At 59.4% G+C, this 12,890-nt stretch overlaps 2 protein-coding genes across 2 annotated transcripts in view; both read left to right on the plus strand.

Annotated features, from left to right (window-relative positions):
• The window catches only part of SLC5A5 (solute carrier family 5 member 5), a gene marked incomplete at its 5' end in the record, with an annotated part of 91,768 nt that extends 90,544 nt beyond the window's left edge, over nt 1-1,224 (plus strand). Inside the window, one exon of the mRNA XM_081938382.1 lies at nt 890-1,224. Within this exon, the coding sequence (XP_081794508.1) occupies nt 890-1,084 (195 nt within the window). The 3' untranslated portion in view covers nt 1,085-1,224. The remainder of the gene's footprint in view (nt 1-889) is intronic.
• A 2,001-nt stretch (nt 1,225-3,225) lies between these two features.
• On the plus strand, nt 3,226-11,908 carry CCDC124 (coiled-coil domain containing 124). The gene is made up of 5 exons (XM_081946359.1): nt 3,226-3,318; nt 6,543-6,719; nt 10,023-10,212; nt 10,318-10,429; nt 10,599-11,908. Exons 2-5 carry the CDS (start codon nt 6,561-6,563, stop codon nt 10,801-10,803), a joined length of 666 nt encoding a protein of 221 aa, XP_081802485.1. The 5' UTR covers nt 3,226-3,318; nt 6,543-6,560; the 3' UTR covers nt 10,804-11,908.
• The last annotated feature ends 982 nt before the right edge of the window (nt 11,909-12,890 follow it).

Here is a 12,890-nt window from a genome sequence, read left to right on the forward strand (position 1 = left end):
AAGCCGCCTTCCTCGGGCTCTCTGGGGATCCCCAAAGAAGCTTGGCCTTTCCGGCTTCAACAACGTCCCAGGAAGAGCTTGCTTCTCTCGGAGGTGGGCAAGAATGGGGCTGCCCCATCGTTCCAGGGACCGTCCTTCCGCGTTTCTGCAGGTGTGGGGGGGGGGTGCTGGGAAATCAATCAAGGAGGAGGTTGATAGCTCAGGGCTGGGCGAGGGGCTCCTGGTGCTTCTGAACCTGGTAGTTTTCTTGCAGACATTTCCTGGCCCAACTAGGCAACATCATCAGTGCTGGTAGGGAGGAAGGGTTTTCCCTCAGTTGATGTCTTCATGTCTCGCCCTGTCCGTGTTGGGGGGAGGGGAGGCCTTGCAGGTTCTTTGCTTGGGCTGTTTACTGTCGGGTTTTTTGGCAGTTCCCGGGCTGGGATATTGTTTACTTCTTGATTGTTGCTCTGATGTTAATCCTGGAGTTAATCTATACTCATCTGGATCTCAATGGTTGGTGGGGAAATATTTCGATCTCTTTGTTCCCTTTTTGGCTTGTTGAGTGTCTCTTTTGCACAGGATGTAGGTCTCGCTTATGTGTCCCATTGGTGGCCAATTTGTCAGAGTGCCAGGCTTCCGGAAATCCCCTGGCGTTCTTGGACTTGGCTTGGTCTAGGATGGTTTCCCAGCTGAAACTATGATTGTCCATATGTTCCGAAAGGGAAGAGTTTCCCGCGTGTCTCCTGAGGGCTGGGGAAGCGGCCCAGGGTCTTAGCCCAGGCACGGCGGCCGTTTCCTTCGCCCCCAAAGCTGCTCTTGGCTTCCGGGCAAGCGGAAGGACGGTCAGCCTCACTCGGGTTGGGGAGGCCCCAGGGCTGACTTCCCCTCTTCTCCTGTCCCCCCACAGACCCCCGAGGACGTTGCTGGTCCCCAGAAGAAGGCCCTGGACCCGACCTCCCTGGCTCTTGGCTTCGAGAAGGAGGAGAGGAGCCTGCTGGCCGCGGGGGAGGCGGCCCTGCCCACGGGCTCCGCAGAGTCCTTCTGCACCTGCCATGTTCTCGGCCAGGGCTGCTTCCACCTCCTCCGAGAGACCTGCGTCTAGGGCCGGGGGGGCAGCGGGAGAGCAGGAGGACATCGGATTCGCTCAAGCTGCCTCTCCAAGGGATGAAGGCAAAGACCCCTCCCCAAGTGGACGGACACGTTCCTCCCCTGGGGGCCGTTCCTCCCCCGCATCTGCCTTACACCAGCAGCTCCTGAGGGCCCGATGCTCAGTAGACAGGGGCGTGGGTGTGTCATTGTGCAAAACACACACGCGGCCAAAAGGAGAGCCCCCGTTTCTCAATATTTCTCTGCGTTAGAAAACGGAAGCCCCTCCGGCTCTTTCCAAGTCCATAGTCCACCCTTTTCTGAAAAGTAGCGAGTGGTGAAGAAATGCCGAGACCCCCCTTTGTGGTCAGTTTCTGGGCTTTCCCAAGGAAGGCTGGGAACCGTAGTTTGGAGACATGGTAGTTGGTCCTTGGGGGTTGCCCCAGAGGCCCCCTGCCAATCTTCCACCCAGCTCAGCTTCAGGAAGGAAGGAAGGAAGGAAGGAAGGAAGGAAGGAAGGAAGGAAGGAAGGAAGGAAGGGAATAGCCAAATCATGTCAGGGGCTGCTGTTCTTTCCCCAGGAGGACCCTCCCCGAGGTCAGAAGCCTCAGAGGTAAAGAGGCTGCCTGAAGAATTGCCCCAGCCACCAATGGTGGTGGTCTTTTAAAAGAGGACGTCACAATGGAGGGAGGGGATTCTTCACAAGGACCACAGGGTCTCCAGCCCAACCTCTGCCAGACGCTCGGCTCTCCCAGGAGCCTGGAAGTGGCCCCTGGGGGTCCACAAGCAGGGGGCTGGGGGACCCACCCTTTTCTATCCTTTTTCCCCTTCAAGACTATTTGGGGTCCCTAGCCCCAATCCTTTTGAGAGCCATGCGAGCTACTGGCCCTCACCCCTCTCCTGGCAGGGACTCCCACAGTTCATTTTGGAACCCAAAGCACAGGAGTGGCTGGATCCAAGGCAGGTCTCACTTTAAAAGGGGGGCAGCCCCAGGGTGGGGCCTGGAGTGCTTCATGTCACCTGCTTGGTGGCGGAAGGGTCTTCTCTGGACCCCTGACCACCTTTCAAGGGGATGCTTCAATCTCCCTGGTTTATCTTGGATCCTGGTCTGGAATCTGAAAACTTTCCTGCTTTCCCATTCAGAGTTTTGGCTGTGTGGCGTTCCCCCTCCCTCCCCCCAGCCCCAAACTGCAGTGGTCGGCCAGTAGGAAGTGCAATAAATTTCAGGCATATTTTTTAAAACAAATTTGATCATCCTGTGGTTTTTTCCTGCAGTCTCTGTGTGGTTGCACAGGTGTGTCCTTCAGGCAGTTGTTTCTTGCAAATGGGCACATTTGGTCCTTGGGGGTCTTGGATATTTGTGCCCCCCCCCCGGATCGGGTGGGGCAGATCTGCGTCCTGTTTCTCACAGCTCCTTCAGCCGGGCAGAATATTCACAGATGAATTTTGGGGGACATTTGAACCCCTAAAAGCTGAGCTTGATTGTCTCCTGATGGAGAGAGTAGCAGGAGAATGGGAGGTCTTGATTTTCCCCCTCTCCAACCTGCAAAAGCAGGAAAATGATAAATGTTGGCCCATTGGATTTCCTGGTGGTCTCCTATCCTGGTCAACGCCGGCCCACTTTATGCAGGCAGCTTCGATTCCGCACGTCTTGCGGGCTTCGAAGCCAAAGACGCCATCTTTGTACAGGTTGTTGCCCTTACAACGGCAACGGTGGAGACCAGCAGGCAAGCACGCCGTTACCATGGCAACGGGTCCTCGTACGATAGCGAGGATTGGCGGCCAGGTGGCCTTACGTCATCCACTTGGGTTCGCCCATCGTTAGGGACAGGACTTCGCAGCGAGAGATGCGCAAGCGCAGAGAAATCCCATGTCGGACCACAACCGGTGGCCATCTTGGCTTTGGGCAGCCCTTTTGTTCCTCTCACTCCCGATCCATCTTTACAGGGGTTACGCTGAAAAAGTCTTCCCAGGCGGGGGCGCGGCCGTCTTGTTTCCTCCTCCCTACTTTCCGCGCAGAGAGTTAGGAAAGCGCGAGACAGAGGGGAACCGCGCCCCGGCAAAAGAGAGAGAGAGAGGGAGAGGGAGAGAGAGAGAGACGGGAACGCGGGCCTGAACTCGATCGGAGTTGCTCTCAACAAACATGGCGGCGGAGGGGCGGAAGTCGTCGTCCGTTTCCGCCCTGAGTTGCGGGGCGCGCCGTGACGCACAAAGGCTGCGACTCCCCCCCGGCGGCGGCGGCGGCGGCAGGTAGGGGCTGCGGCGGGTCGAGCCCGTCTCCGGCCGAGAGGAGGGAAGGCGCGGAGTCTCTCGCCGGCCCTCTCGGCCTCTGCTCCGCTGGGGAAGCGGGGCCCGGGAAGGAGGGCGTGGGCGCGGCCGGAGGGGCTTCCGGGGCTCCCGCCGACTCTCTTTCCTCCCCGGGGAGACCCGAGAAGGAGCCCCGGTGAGGCCTGGGGGGGTGGGGGAAGGAACGCCCGGGAGTCCCTTTCTCCGCCCCAGCGGCATTCAGAGCGGAGGGGGGGACTACAACTCCCAGGGTCCCCCGGCCAGAGGACCCGACCGGCCTCCCTCCTAGGTGCCCCGGGGGACCATGGGAGTTGTAGTCCCCGCCCCTCCTGCGCCCTGAGGGGGGGGGCGGCGGAGAAAGTCTCGTCTTAAATGAGATTCGGATGAGCAAGAAATAAAGGGTGGATCCCAATTTGGGCCTGAAGCCAGGAGTCGCTTTAGAAGGGGGAGGGGGCTTCGAACCCAGAACAGGCCATTATTCCCCCTTGGGACGGGTTGACTTTGGGGTGTTTTTCCCACCTGTGGGGAGAATGCACCAACCCCCACCCCATCACCCCCCACCACCCCAATGCAATGCCCGGCCTCTTCCGGACCTCCCCCCCTCAGGCACACAGGGACCCTCCCCCCCCCCCCCCGCCAGCCTCTTTGGTGTGGATCCTGCCTGCACTGGTAATCCTCGACTTACGACCACAGTGGAGCCCCCACATTTCTTTTGCTAAGGGAGACCTCAGTTCAATTGCGTTTTGCCCCGTTTTTTGACCTTTCATGCCTCAGTTGTTGAGTGAATCCCTGCCGCTGTTAGTAACACGGTTGTTAAATGAATCTGGCCTTCCCAATGACTTTGGGGGTCAGAAGGTCACAGAAGCTGATCGCATGAACCCCCCCGCCCCCCCAGGACACGGCAACTGTTGTAAGTAGGAGCCAGTTGCTAAGTGGCTGAATTTTGATCACGTGACGGGGGGGGATGCTGCAACCGTCGTCAGTGTGAAACACGGTCATAGGTCTGTCGCTTTTTTCCCAGTGCCGTTGTAACCTTGAATGGTCACTGAGCGAGTGGTTGGTAAGCGAGGTCTGGCAGCACGGAGCTCTTATTTCTGGCTTCTGTTCCCTGGAGAAGAGCGGCTGAGCCCAGCTGCCCTGCCTCCCTTCAGCCTTTGCCTCCAGGCTGGGCATCTGGGGGAAAGCCCAGAGAAGCTCAAGAGAGCAGGGGTCTCAAACCCAATTTCCTTGAGGGACCCCATCAGGATTGTGTTTGACCTCGGGTGGGCGTGGCCAGTTCCACACCCACAGGTAAGTCCGGGGCACCTGTGGTGGCCAGGTGGTAAGGCAGGGCTTCCCTCGGAGCCCCCCTCCCTCTCATTATGTCCTTCCCTTCCCTTCCTTCCTTTTCCTCTTCATTCTCCTTTCTTCCCCTCTTCCCTCGTTTTTCCTTCCTTGCTCTCTTTCCTTCTTTCTCTTTCTCCTTCCTCTTTCCCTTCCCCCTTTCTGTCCCTTCTTGATGCTCAAGTGCAAAAGGGGAGACAGTTTGTTTTGCTAGCCCTCTGCCAGAGAAAAGGGAGTTTGGGGGAAACGCACGTGGCCCGATTCCCCTGGGATCAGTTTTCGGCTGTGACGGCCTCCTGCAGCCCTCCGAGGCGGAAAACGGAGCCCCACCCGACCTCTGTTTCGGCTGGCGGAGGCCCCGGGGCCCCGTCCTTTGCTGCTTCCAGGGCGGCCCCATGGGGCAGGTCTAAGCCCCCCGTGGGTCGGATGCAGCCCTCGGGCTTTTGAGTTTGACACCCCTGTTATAGAGGCATCTCTTAGAGACCCCTGAGGCTCATCTGTAGAAGGAATCCTTGACTTACAACAATGCATTCAGTTGCGACACCGAAAGAAGTGACCGTTTCCCACACACACGGCCATGGCGGCATCCTCACAACCATGGGGTGAAATCTCAGGCGGCTGGCAATCAGCGTGTGTATTCATGGCAGTTGCCGCATCCTCCCTGCTCCCCCCCCCCCCCCCCGGCAGGACTGCAGAAACTCCCTTAACGACCGTGGTCATCCCTAAAGGCGTATAGCTGAATCTCTGTAGAGATTCTCAGTCTTCCAGGCCCTGGTTGCCCCAAGGGGCTTTTTCAGGAGGCAACTGGACTCTCGCTTTTCCTTGAAGACGTTTCGCTTCTCATCCAAGAAGCTTCTTCAGCTCTGCCTGGATGTGTGTGTGGGGGTGGGGAGTGGAAGGATTTATATTCAGTAAATCCAAGAAGATTCCACATCCATTTGCATCCTGAGGGTGCAGATGGACCCCCAAGTGGCCTCGGGGACTCTCCGAGAGAATGACAGCAAGGAGTTTAAATCCTTCCATCCGCCACCATTCAGTCAGAACTGAAGAAGCTTCTTGGATGAGAAGCGAGACGTCTTCAAGGAAAAACAAAGTGAGTCCAGTTGCCCCTTGAAAAAAAAGCACCTTTAGGTTAACAACGGTAGGAAAAAAAGATTGTCCAATTGGGCCCCACTCACTCAGAGGCCCCAGAGGTTCTGGCCATAATTGAAAGTCAAAGACCACCCGTATTGCATTTATATTTATGTATATTTGCGCCACATAGTTTGAGTTAAAAGATACCAAAATTGCTACTTCTTTCTTTTCAAGTTAAATAAAAGGGGGTGGGGAGAGGGGAAATCCAAGGTTCCCAGGCATGCTGGCTCAGGATGATGGGGGCTGTCACTCCTCCTTCCCAAGGCAGCCTCTCAGACCTGCCCCAACTTGGGGCCTTGAGAAAGACAGACTCCCAACCCCATCGGTGGGGAAAAGGTTCCTTTGACTTGAAGGCCAACTGGTTCCAGTAAGCAAAGGCCTAAGGAAGAGAAAATCCCTTGGGGTTAACTCCCCCTTCCCTGTCCCCCCACCCCCACTCCCCAAAGTAACCCCCCCTTGTCCAAGTCCCATTCAGAGGAGGCGTTTTGGCAGCTGCCTCTGCAGAGGTTGGGGGGCAGGGGGGGCTGCGTGCCGTTGCCAGGTCCGGGGCCTTGGGACGTCTCCAGATGGCCTTCTGCCTCTCGTCCTCCTTTCCACCCAACGCTCAGCCCCCCGTCCCCCCCCCCCATAGCGAATGGCAGGCTGGCCCCTGGGGGAGCAGAGGGGCGAGCGGAGGATGGCAGCCCTGGCGCAGCCCCTTTAACCCACTTCTGTTTCTGGCGGCTGCGCAGGTGTGAGCACCCTGCGGGATGCCCAAGAAGTTCCAAGGGGAGAACACCAAGTCGGCCGCTGCCCGGGCAAGGAAGGCCGAGGCCAAGGCGGCGGCTGATGCCAAGCGGCAGAAAGAGCTGGAGGATGCCTTCTGGAAGGACGAGGACAAGCACGTCATGCGCAAGGAGCAGAGGAAGGTACGCTGGCTGGCTCCCTCGAGAGGGGGGGGAGGGAGGGGGGGTTGAACCCCAGCACTGGAATGGGGGAATTCAGGGATGCTGAGGGGCAGAGGGGATCCTGGAGTGACCGTGGGGGGGTGGGGAGGGCGAGAGGTCTGGGGAAGAGGCCTGGGCTTCAGGCAGTGCAGGCTCCCTTTGCTGGGCTGCTTCCCCGTCTGCAGGCAGAGAAGAGAGGGAGGAGGCGGCAGGGTCTCTGCCCACTGAAGCAGGAGCCCTTGGCCAGTCCGCCCTGTGCCACACCAGCCCCTTTTCCCACCTCATGGATCCACAGCACAAAGCTCGAGCTCAGTCCTCTCCCTTCCAGGGGAGGTTGGCCCCGACCTTCACGGCCTTCCGGAAGGCCCTCAAAATGTGCTTTTTGGAAAGGCAGCTGGGCTTTCTTTGTTTTCCTTGAAGACGTTTCCCTTCTCATCCAAGAAGCTTCTCCAGTTCTCCATTCAGAGCTGAAGAAGCTTCTTGGATGAGAAGGGAAACGTCTTCAAGGAAAAACCAAGGAATTCCAGCTGCCTTTGGAAGAAGGCCCTTGGGGACAACCGGGGACGGAGAATCTCCCCAGGCTTCCCTCCGAAGGTCTCCCCATCAGCCCTGGCAGCGGCTGCACCAACCCTCCGCCTTCACCGTTATTCCTTTGGCGAGTGACTCCAGGCGGCAAACGCATTCAACACGCCTCGTTCCTCCCGTTTTCCCACAACAGCCCTGTGAGGTAGGCTGGGCTGAGAGAGAAGGACTGTCCCAAGCCCCCCCCCCCCCCCCAGCTGCTTTTCATGCCTAAGGCAGGACTGGAACTCATCGCCCCCTGCTTCCCAGCCTGGTGCCTTAACCACTAGACCAAACTCTCTCCCACACACACCCAGCCTTGTTCTGAGGGTTATCATCTATCCTCAGTTGCCATTTTCATAATAGGTTTTAACGGTTGGTGCTGAGTCTCCTTGTGTGAAATAAGCAGCAACGGCCGCTTGGCACTTCACAGTGGGCGACGCTAGGCTGGCATCTGTGCCGAAGAGGGGCAGGGAGGAGCCATGACTGAAGACAGGGCAGGTGGAGGAACTTGGATGCCCGCAGAGTTGAGGATTGGATTGGATTGGATTTATTAGATTTATATGCCGCCCTTCTCCCAAAGGACTCAGGGCGGCCTACAGCATTAAAAAACACATAGTACAAAAGTTAAAAGGAAATTTTATAAAGACTTATTGTTACCTAGTAGATAATTATGGAGGTAAAGAAATAAGGGTTGTCACAAATGAAAGAATATTAATGGTAACTTGAACACACAATGCTCAATGAAATATTTAACTATGTTTAATGGATAATCAGTGACTTTATTCTTAATTGAAAAAACCGCTGCACAAAAACTTGTAACCAAACGACATGCTTGATGAAATTGTGTTTTTTTTTCTTTTTTCCCCTCCTTGCTCTTGTTCTGTATGTGTTGTTTTGTCTTTTTCAAAGAAAAAATAAAATAAAATTTAATATTAAAAAAAAAAATTAAAAGGAAATTAGCTACATATCCAAAAAACGAATCCAATTTATATAACACTCACATTTTAAAAATTAGATAAAATTAACAGGCCAGGCCGGCTTGCTGGAAAAGCCAACTTTTTAGGGTGCGTCGGAAGGACCGGAGGTCGGGGATTATGCGAAGCTCCGGGGGCAGCTCGTTCCAGAGGGAAGGCGCTCCCACAGAGAAGGTTCTCCCCCTGGGGGTCACCAGCCGACACTGCCTGGCCGACGGCACCCTGAGGAGGCCAACTCTGTGGGATTGTACTGGACGGTGGGAGGCTACTGGTGGCAGTAGGTGGTCTCGCAGGTACCCTGAGCCTAAGCCATGGAGCGCTTTAAAGGTCATAATTAATACCTTGAATCGCACCCGGAAAACAACCGGCAACCAGTGCAGGCCGCCTAAAAGGGGTGTAACATGGGAGCACCTAGGTACCCCCATGACAACCCGCGCGGCCGCATTCTGGACCAGCTGAAGCCTCCGGGTGCTCTTCTAAGGCAGCCCCATGTAGAGAGCGTTGCAGTAGTCCAGGCGAGAAAGGACGAGGGCATGAGTGACTGTGCACAGAGCATCCCGATCCAGGAAGGGGCGCAACTGACGTACCAGGCGAACCTGGTAAAAGCCCCCCCTGGTCACGGCCGTCAGGTGTTCTTCTAAACTAAGCCAGTATCCAGGAGGACTCCCAGATTGCGAGCCCTCTCTGAGGGGGCTAAAATTTCTCCCCCTATCACCAAAGATGGAACAAGGTGTACAAATCGGGATGAAGGAAACCACAGCCACAGCCAAGACGGGAGAAGCGCCGTCTTGGAGGGATTGAGCTTGAGCCTGTTCCTCCCCATCCAGATCTGCACAGCCTCCAGGCATCGGGACATCACGTCGAGGGCATCGTTTGGGTGATTTGGGGTAGAGATGAAAAGTTGGGTATCATCAGCATATTGATGATACCGTACCCCAAAACCACGTATGATCTCGCCCAGCGGTTTCATGTATATGTTGAACAGGAGGGGTGAGAGAACCGACCCCTGGGGCACCCCACAGGAGGGGCTCTGCCCAGTTCAGAGAATGGCACAAGGAGCAAAGGCGGGGGCTCCCCCGCAAACCCTTTGGGGACCGTCCCCCTCGTGTCCCCCCACCCCCAATTGCCAAGGCTCCAAAGGAGAGAAGCTCTCCAGGCACCCTTGGAAAAGGAAACCGGAACCCTGAAATAATTGGGGGGGGGGGGAATGGTGTGTTTCTGTGTGTGAGAGGAGAGGAGACCTTGGGGGGAGCCTGTGCCCTGGAGCCCCACCAGCCACCTCCAGCCAGTCGGGCAGAATAACCAAGGCAGCCCTGGGTCTTTCAAGGCCTGCAGGAGCCCCAGGCAGAAGGCTCTGCTTGGGGGGAGGAAAGGCTCCCTTCGGCCTGCAGAGCCTGGAGAAAGACCTCCAGGGGGGGGAGGGGGCTCAACTGCCTTCCCAGCACAAAGACCCCCCAGAACCGCCTGAGCTCCCCTGGGGGGGGGGCAGAGAGGCTGAGGCCAGACTCACCAGGCCAGGGAGCCTGAAGGAAGCGGGATGGAGGTCAGTGGCCTGGAAGGGCCGGATATTGCAGCCTCTGCAGAGCCAGAGAAGCAGGTGGACCCTGCGGCTGAGGGAGGGGGGGGGGCTTGCAGCCCTGAGGGAGCCCTGGGGGGGCAGGGGGGATTTCCACCTCTGTCTTAGGCGGTTGGTTCTGCCCCCCCCCGGAGCGATCACACAAGGGACCCCCCCATCTTCCCCCCCCAGGAGGAGCGGGAGAAGCGCCGCCTGGAGCAGCTGGAGCGGAAGAAGGAGCTGCAGCGGATGCTGGAGGAGGAGGATGCCAAGCTGAAGGGCAAGGCCCCCAAGGCCCCCGTCCCCACCAAGGTCACCCGGGCCCAGATCGACGAGGCCCTCCGCAAGGAGCTGAAGGACAGCGCGGACGTGGACGGTGGGGGTGAGCTGGAGCCCAGTGGGGCCTGGGGCGGAGGGGGCCGGGCACGGAGGCCTTTCCCCAGGGAGGCCGGGAGGGGAGGGCTTAAACCTGCCCTTTCTCCCCCAGAGAAGCCGAAGAGCCACCTGGAGCTGCCCTTGGAGGAGAACCTGAACCGGCGGGTGCTGGAGGAGGGCTCGGTGGAAGCCCGCACCATCGAGGAGGCCATCGCGGTGCTCAGGTGGGGCTGGGGCTCAGCCCTTGCAGTTGGGGGGGCATCCGGGCCAGCGGAGGGGGGAGGGGAGGGGGCTGGCGCCAGAGGAGAGGAGCCATTCCTGGGGACGGGGGCCTGTGCGGTGGGGGGGGGACAGGTGGGGAGGGGCTGACCCGGAGGCCTCCCTTCCCCGCAGCGTGGCTGAGGACCCCGACCGGCACCCGGAGCGCCGGATGAAGGCGGCCTTCTCGGCCTTCGAAGAGGAGACCCTCCCCCGCCTGAAGCAGGAGAATCCCAACATGCGTCTCTCCCAGCTGAAGCAGCTGCTGAAGAAGGAGTGGATGAGGGCCCCCGAGAACCCCATGAACCAGCGCCACGCCTCCTACAACAGCCAGAAATGAGCCCCCCCCCCGGACTGGAAAATCCTCCTCCCCACATCGTTCCCGTTCCACTCTCCCCCCACGTGCTCCGGAGGGCAGTTAGGGCCCCTTGGGAATGGGGCAGGGAGACCGGAGCCCACTTTCCCCCTGCGGCCCAGTGCCCTTCCTGAGCTGGTGGGGAGGGGAGGCCGAATTCCTCCCAGAAAGCTCCCCCCATTCCTCCATGTACCCTCCCCACCCCTGAAATGGGGGGCAGCCCTGCTCCCCCTCCCCCATCCATATGCCCAGCCCAGCCCAGCCCAGGGAGGCCGGGGAAGCTGCAGCTCCACCCCCCCACCCAGTTCTGCCCTCTCCTGAAGACCCCCAACGCAGGAGGCCCCCTTGAGGCGCAGGCTTCCCCCCCACCCCCCCCTCTGCGGACGGGGTCAGGATTCTGGCCCAGGCCCCTCTTGCCCTCCCCACCCCTGCAGGGGACGGAGCTGGTCCTCCTTTGCTTCTCTTTGGGGGCCCAGAGCAGGGCTGTCTTCGGCCCCTTTCTCCCCCAAAGACCCCTGCCTCTTCTGCTGACCCAGGAACCCCCTAGCAGTCCCCTGCCCCTTAAGGACTCCAGAAATGGAGGCCCCCTGGGGCTGCCCAGGGTGGGCTGGTCTGACCGCTGGGTCTTGCCTCCTCCTCCCCCCCCCCAAGAAGGGCAAAACCTGCCCCAAAGAGAGTGGGGGGATTCCCCTGGGGTCCCTGCTGCCGCCCTGCCTGGTGGGTGCCAGTTTTGACCTCTGACCTTCTCCCACTTCTGGCTGCTCCTGGCCCCTCCCCCCCAACCCTCTGGGTCACCGAGTGCCATTTGCCTGACTTGAACCCTGAGCCAGCGGGAGCCTTTTGGGCCAGAGCTGGGCTGGGAGGATCAGCCACCGGCTCTGGCCAGTCTTGGCATCCGTGGGCACGCCGTGTGCCAGGAGAGCCCTCCCACTTGGGCCTTCAGAAGACCATCTGCAGGGAAGGGGGGGGGCTGTGCCGGCTGGCCCCTCCCACTTTGCCACCTCTTACGTGTTCAGGGAAAGTTCTGGACTTTTAAAACATGGACAGATACCTCAACCCCAGGATGAAATAAAGACAATTCTGCCCCCTCTGCCCTCCACTGCTCTCTCTCTCGCCCAGCTGGTCTTTGCCCTCATTGGACTCTGTGGCTTGAATGGCAGGCAGCATATCCCCCCCCCCCAAGCCTGACCCTACTACATCGGTCCTTCCCCCAACAACCTCCCTGGGGTGCTAGAAGAGGGGCTCGGATGGGGGCGGGGAGCAAAGGCCCCAAAGCAGCTGCCTTCAATCCAGAAGGGTTCAAATGCTACTGCCTGGAGGTGCCCCCCCCTTTCCCCAATAGCACTTTTCTGCAGGGGGTGGGTGGGTTTCTAGTGCCCCCCTGCAGCTCTCTGGGGGTTCATACTTCCCTGGGGGTGTCCCTTCCCCTCCCCTGTGGCTCCCGGCAGCCGCCCTCCCGCAGGGGTGAAGCGGGCTGGGGGGCTGCACTCTGCCCCACCCCTTCCTGCACCAGAGTGGGGAGGACTCCCCCAGGACCTTGGCCCTTCCAACCCCTCTGCTGTGTGGGGGGAGGGGGGGGAGATGATGGTGATTGGCAGCCTTACTCCAGTCCCCCCCCCAGGAAGGAGGAGTGGTCCAGGCCAGCCTTGTTGTCATGGCAACGGGGCATCTCCCTCTGCAGAGGCGCGGGGGGGGGGAAGCCGGGTGGGGGAGGAGAGTCACGCGGTGGCGGGCGGGATTCCTCCGCAGAGCCCGGGCTTCCCCGAGCGAAGCGGGGGGGCGGCGGCGCCGGCCTTCCCTGACAGGCAGACGGGCGGGGAAGAAGGGGCAGCGGGGGCGTGTATCGCGGTTATTCTAGGCTCCTTGGCGGAAAAGGAAGCGCTTTCCCGGCGGGGACCCCCAACGGCTGTGCTGGAAGGGGGGAGCCCCCCCCGGCACTCTCCTCCCAAGCACGGGGGTGGGTGGGGGTGGCTTTGCGGCCCTGAAGTAGCCCCCCCCCGAAAGCGGAGTTTGATGGGGGGGTCCCCATCCACGATGCAAGCCCGGCCTCCCTTCTCGACGGGTCCCCGGCA

Source organism: Natrix helvetica (genome assembly GCF_964273705.1).
Source record: "Natrix helvetica genome assembly, chromosome: 1".
NCBI classification, from domain to species: domain Eukaryota; kingdom Metazoa; phylum Chordata; class Lepidosauria; order Squamata; family Natricidae; genus Natrix; species Natrix helvetica.

Coding starts and splice junctions, on each gene's coding strand:
- CCDC124 (XM_081946359.1), top strand. CDS start 6,561: ATGCCCAAGAAGTTCCAAGGGGAGAACACCAAGTCGGCCGCTGCCCGG. Junction 6,720..10,022: donor TGCGCAAGGAGCAGAGGAAG/GTACGCTGGCTG, acceptor TTCCCCCCCCAG/GAGGAGCGGGAGAAGCGCCG. Junction 10,430..10,598: donor GAGGCCATCGCGGTGCTCAG/GTGGGGCTGGGG, acceptor CCTTCCCCGCAG/CGTGGCTGAGGACCCCGACC.